Source organism: Falco naumanni, chromosome 4, assembly GCF_017639655.2.
Source record: "Falco naumanni isolate bFalNau1 chromosome 4, bFalNau1.pat, whole genome shotgun sequence".
In the NCBI taxonomy this organism is placed as follows: domain Eukaryota; kingdom Metazoa; phylum Chordata; class Aves; order Falconiformes; family Falconidae; genus Falco; species Falco naumanni.
In genome coordinates, this window is record NC_054057.1 from 107,286,501 (window position 1) to 107,292,723 (window position 6,223).

Sequence of the window (6,223 nt, forward strand, 5' to 3'; positions counted from 1 at the left end):
AGTGGGGAGAGGGAGCAGGTGGACCCAGCTCGGGTCCTTGAGCGCCCATTTTCTCCTGGGCCTCCCTTTACCTGCCTCTCCTCCTGGCCAGGCTCTCTCCAGCCCTAGCCTGTCATGGCACTTCACGCTCAAGACCTTATTTCAGCTTTCCTCCATCCTACATGCCCCCAGATCAGGACCTCTGGGTTCCTCCCCAACACATCTGCACCAGTCCCATTGGTGGAGAGCCACCGTCACAACTGCTGGGCTGGGCTGAAGCGTGGGACGCTTGAGGTTCCTCCTCCCCCACAGTCACTGCTGCTTCTGCTTCAGCCTTGCCACATGCACCATGCAGCCCCCTCATCTCCTCCTCTTCCTCTTTCTCCCTCTCCTCCTCCCTGGGATGCGGGGAGACCCAGAGGGTAAGTGGGAGCCCTGATGCACCCCAACCTCTCCCCCCCATTAGAGGACCCCACAGGTTCCTCAGGGGAGAAACAGCCAGGCCACTGTCACCTGCTGGGAGCCGGGCGGGGGGGGGGGGAGGGGCGGGTGATGCATGATCCCTAGCATCAAAGGGTCACCCCTCGCCACACAGCACCCAAAGGTGTCCTGCCCTGCTCACCCTCTCTGTTCCTGCCTCCAGCTTGGGGCTTCATGCCCCACCAGCTCCAGCACAGGGGCTCGCGTACCCAAGCATAAGTGAGGCCAGGGGTCCCCAGCCAGGCCTGGGGTGTTGGGGTTCCCCCAAAGGTTCCTTCCTGCTGCAGGGAGCCCAGGGGTGCCAGGGGTGTCTGAGCCCCACCTGGTACTGTAGGCCCCTTCCAGCAGCTCCTTGTTCGTTGAGGAGCTGCACCTGTGAGAGTGTGTTTCGGGTGCTGCTGTCACACAGAACATTTCACCACAACCCCATAAGACCTCACATTTCCGGGGGGGGGGAGTAGGGGGGGCAGGGTTGGGCAGAAGCAGATAACATAGGAGCACAGGACTGATCTCTGGGCTGCGCTACTCTGCTGCCTCTGGCCGGGTCCAGTCTCCTTGAGCTCCTGATGCCCAGGAGCCCCCAAACCTGGATGAAATGCCCTTTCCCCTCCTCCAGCCTCCACATCCTCTGTGCCCACGTGCAGGTCTCTAGCAGATTCAGGTCCTGGCGTGGGTGTTCTTCTGGGGGAAGCATCACCCCAAACGAGCACTGAGGTGCCCCCCCAGCTGCTCTGCACGGCCAGACAGCAGGTGCTGGGCAGGAAGGAGGCAGTGAGGGGATGAGGTGCCTGAACTACTGTAAGGGAGATAAACATCTTGAAAGTAAAAGAGAAGGAAAAAGAGCAGCAGAGGGAGAGGAAATTCAAACAGCAAAGCAACCCTGAGCGGGCTGAAGGGCACAGAATCAGAGAACGGTTTGAGTTGGAAGGGACCTTTAAAGGTCACCTAGTCCAACACCCTTGCAATGGGCAGGGACATCTTCAACTAGATCAGGTTGCTCAGAGCCCCATCCAACCTGACCTTGAATGTTTCCAAGGATGGGGCATCTACCACATCTTTGGGCAACCTGTGCCAATGTTTCACCACCCACACTGTAAAAAATTACTGCCTTATATGTAGTTTGAATCCTATTTCCCCTCCAGTACCCTCCCACCCCCATATCATCTTTCCTGCAGCCTTTCCCACCTCAATCCTCTTTCCCAGCGCAGACACAAGTTTTCCAGCTGCTCCAGACCAGCTCCTTCACCAACATCAGCTCTGCTGAGGTGTCCGGGGTGGCCTTCCTGGGGGACGTGCCCATCTATACACTGGATCCTGCCAACTGGACCATCCATTTCCACCGGCCCTGGGCCAGCCAGGCTGCAGCTGAAGGTGACATAGGGAAGATCAAAACCCACTCCAAACTCTTTCTGCGCAGTATGGTCCGATTCGTGCATGAAACAGCCCAGCAGGCACAACTGGACTGTAAGTACAGGGATGACCCCAGCCAGAGCTTCAGCCCTTTTCCCAGGATTCTGGTTGTGCCCTCCTCCCCACTGGGGGGGCCTTTGCGGGGTCTCAGAGGGTGCAACAGCTCCTGAGTGGCTATTGGGAAACGCTGCAGCTGCCAGGGCACACGGCGAGCGGGAGGGGGGGGGGGTAACACACTAAAAACACCCCTCAAGACTCCTGACATCTGCCACAGGACACCCCCTCTGCACACTGGGGACCTGCCACTACATTTACTGGGACTGCGGGACCCACATAGCACAAATCTAGGGAAGAGAAAGTCTGGGGCAAATATTTTGGGGGACAACATTCTGTTTGAGCCAGCCTGTGCTAACTGGCCCCATATTCACTCCAGCCTTTCAGGGGGACTAAGGGCTTGCAGGGTGTCCCGGGGCTTCCTGAAGCATGGCCCCATGTCCTGCTTCCTGCTGCACCTTGCTGCCCATTGCACGCCTGCATGTGTCTCCAGCCACACCCGACCTCATGCCACGCATGTTCCACACATTCATGGGACCTCTCCACTGGCTCTACTCTTGGCAGATCCATTTGTGGTCCAGGTCCGTGTGGGCTGTGTGCTGTACCCCAATAGGACAAGCTGGAGCTTCATGGATGTCGGGGAGAGCGGCAGAGACCTTATAACTTTTGAGATGGAGAGGCAGCGCTGGAAGCCCCAGCAGTCATCCCTGCTAGCAGAGCTGGTCAGCAAGTCCCTCACCAACAAGGCCATCATAGGGCTCCTGGAGCACCTCCTCTCCATTTCCTGCCAGAGCCATATCCTCAGCTTGTGCAGGTATGGGAGAGCTGATCTGGAGAGACAAGGTGAGACAACCCTGACCCTGGCATGGCCACCCCAGAGCCCCCTGCACACTGGGGACAAGTGGTGCCCCACTGGGGCTCCCCCCATCGTTTGACTCTCACCCACCAGTGCAACCCGTGGCCGTGGTCTTCGCCCGCACGCCCAGCCCAGCCCAGCTCCTTCTGGTTTGCCGCGTCACCGGCTTTTATCCACGGCCCATCAGTGTGGCCTGGCTGCGGGATGGCCAGGAGGTGCCACCAGGCCCAGCACTCAACACCAGCGCCATCCTGCCCAACGCTGACCTCACCTACCAGCTCCGCAGCATCCTGGCTGTGACCCCCCATGATGGGCACAGCTATGCCTGCCGTGTGCGCCACCGCAGCCTGGGCAGCCGCAGCCTCCTTATCCCATGGGGTAGGTGCCACCCATGGGGACAGGGCACAGGGTGCAGGTAACAGCCACTGGCCCTGCAAGGGGCAGCTCCTGCCTGGTGCTGCCGCACTCACACAGCTGCCCTGTTCTCTCCCTGTCCCAGAGAATCACAGCGCAGCTCCAACTGTCGGCATTGCCATCGTAGTGCTGGTTCTTGTGGCCACAGCCTCTGCTGTGGGGTTTTGGTGGTGGAAGCGCAGGTGAGGTCTCCCTCCCACCAACAGTTCTGAGCTTTATGGGCAGATGGGTCAGCCCAGGGGTCGCAGCAGCAGCAGCTCTGCAAAGATGAACCCCCCAGCCCCTAGTGTGGCTCATGGCAGCCCCCCGTTACAGGAAAGGTAACGAAGCCACATGGGAGACCCAGGAATTCATCATTTGAGGCCTGGCTGCCCACACAGCAGCAAGATCCATCGCTGCCAAGTCTCCCTGCTCATCTCAGGTCCCATCCTGGACCTATCAGCACCAACAAGGGTTTACTCTGGAAAACCACTACATTAAATAGCTACAAACTTTCCCAGCTGCATGTGGCTCTCACCTTCCTTCCTCATCACGAGGTCCTCCCAGGAGACACCCCAATGCACTGCAAAGACCCCACATTGTGTCCAAGAAGACTATCCCTTTTCCTGGGCACTGGCCAATCTCTCCTGGCGTGTCAGGAGAAGCAATTCCTTCACCAACCTCTCCCACGTGTCAGCATGTCTGTGGCCAGGGTCTGTCCCTGGCAGAAGGGCAGTGACAGCCTGGGACAGACCAGCATGGGGCTGCTGAGTGGGATGAAGGATGGAACACACCACAAACCAGGGAGAAATGGAGGGATCTGAGCTGTTTTGCTAGGGAGAGAAGGGAAAGGAAGGACCCAAGTGACACCTCTGATCCCCTGACATGGGGAGGTGTTTCAAGTGGGTGTGAAGTCACTCTGGCTCCAGTACTGACCTCACTCTTGGGATTGTTTTGGGTCAGGATCTCCTCCACTCCTGACTCCTGACCCTGCAAAAGCTGGAGGGGTTGGGGACAGTCACCCTCCCAATATATCTGGCAGCCATAAAAGAGCTACACTGAGGTTCTGGGAGGACTGTGTCTTTGAGAAACATGCTCCCAAGAAGGGTGGTGTGGTGGGTTGACCTTGGCTAGCTACCAAGTGCCCACCAAGCCACTCCATCTCTCCCCCTCCTCAAATGGACAAGGGGGAGAAAATACAACAAAAGACTCGTGGGTTGGGGTAAGGACAGGGAGGTCACCCAGCTTGGGGAAATCATCTATCGCCAATCAAAATCAAAATAGGATAATAAGAAATAAGAACAAATATTAAAAACACCTTCCCCCCACCCCTCCCTTCTTCCCAAGCTTAACTTCATTTTGACTTCTATACCTTCTCCTCCCAAGTAGCACAGTAGGATGCGGAATGGGGATTGCCATCAGTTTATTACACATTTTCTCTGTCACTCCTTCCTCCTCACCCTGCTCTGGCATGGGGGCCCACCCATGGGAGACAGTCCTTCATTAACTTCTCCAGTGTGGGTCCTTCCCATGGAGCGCAGTCCTTCAGGAATGGGCACAAGTGACAGCAAAGGATATTCCCATCAGGGACAGCGGGTGCAGCCCACAGCCAGGCAGCACTCCCCCCTGCATCAGGGGTAGAAAAGAGGGGTGGCACTGCCCCAGGTGTCAAGGTGCCATCGTGACCATGGGCAACCCCACCTGCAGCCAGGGTATGGCCTTGCTCCTGCCCAAATTCTCCCAGCACTTGAGGCCACAAGCCATGGTGCCGCAGCACAACCTTCCTGTCCTGTGTGACCCCACAGGCAAGGGGCTCTCCTTTACCTGCCCACCCAGGTGTGTGCCCTCACACCCTTCTTCATCCCCCTTCCCACTGTGTCCCTATCCCATCCCCGGCCCCTTCCCCCACCTTCAATGTCCCTCCCTCTCCTCGCACATCCCCAGCCCTGCTGCTGGCCCCATTCCCTGCTCCCCTTCCCTAGCCCCACCTGTGCCTCCTCTGATTTTACACATGCGGTGAGGTGGAACTAAGTCAATTATTGTGTGTCAATCGGCACTTAACAAGGTGTCCATTCAGGAAGATCAGTTGGGCCCGACTGTTCAGCACAGAGTGGGGAGGATTCGGTACAGATACAGATTTAGGGGCACAGATGTGCGGGAGTCTTCCTGCCTCCGCTGAAGCAACACCAGGCTACGAGACTCCCACTTCACCCTGGGCATCACTCAGTTTGCTTGTTACACTGCATCTATTATCTGTTTTGTGAGACAGACGTGCTGCTCAAGACAAACTCCTGACTCCACTTAGAGCTGAATACAGTCATTGATGGTTAGGTCGGGATAGCAGGGTGGGGGAGAGCACCACTACATGGACATAAAGTTTCTTTTGATGGTTCTAAGTTGCCTTGTTGCAGTGTCATTAAACCTTACATGGAATAGTAGGATAATCCGTAGGGTTCACCAGGCTTGGCATTGCCAATGAGAGCTGGTGGGCAGCAAATTTCTCTGCAAAAACTTTCTAGACAGCCAAAGGGTGCTTCAGTGCCCCTCAGCAAGGAATCTGCAATTACCAACACTTTGTGGGCTTTTGGTGTGGGCAATTGCCCCTGCCCCTCCTTGCTCCCCTGTTTGCACTGATTCTGCAATGAGCCAGGAGGCATTTTAGGAATAGTGCAGTGACAACAGAGCTAGCAGTGCTAATCTAACCCAAGAACGGGATGTTCTTGAAGTGGCAAAATGTGTGCTGTTTTGTTTTCTCCGTGGGAGGATTTCAGGAGTCCATTTTTGCTCTCGGCAGACTGTATCTTGTTCCCTAACATGGATTTACTGCGATGTTGTAGAGTTGGAGCCTCCCCTCCAGCGCACCAAGTTCTAGGGCGGAGAAGAAGCAGCACAAACCCCAGTCAGCAAACACACAAAGCACTAAAGTGTTTATTTCCAGATAAACAAATCAAATCAAATGGAAAAAAAGCACAGATGCTCTCAGGGTATGCGAAATGCAGTTCATCAGACCCATTCCATCAAAAGGGAACCAAAGTAAGACCAAGTGTCAAT

The 6,223-nt window shown here is 56.2% G+C and overlaps 1 protein-coding gene across 2 annotated transcripts; it reads left to right on the plus strand.

Annotated features, from left to right (window-relative positions):
- Positions 1-306: 306 nt before the first annotated feature.
- LOC121087839 (T-cell surface glycoprotein CD1b-3-like) lies at positions 307-4,235 on the plus strand. Of its 2 annotated transcripts, XM_040593290.1 has the most exons (6): positions 307-401; positions 1,663-1,923; positions 2,488-2,766; positions 2,873-3,157; positions 3,279-3,375; positions 3,509-3,692. In XM_040593290.1, the coding sequence occupies exons 1-6, from the start codon at positions 329-331 to the stop codon at positions 3,552-3,554; spliced, it is 1,041 nt and encodes a 346-aa protein (XP_040449224.1). In that variant the 5' UTR covers positions 307-328; the 3' UTR covers positions 3,555-3,692. The 2 variants fall into 2 exon arrangements, with proteins under 2 accessions (XP_040449224.1, XP_040449223.1); XM_040593289.1 differs by lacking the exon at positions 3,279-3,375 and having other exon boundaries at positions 3,509-4,235.
- The last annotated feature ends 1,988 nt before the right edge of the window (positions 4,236-6,223 follow it).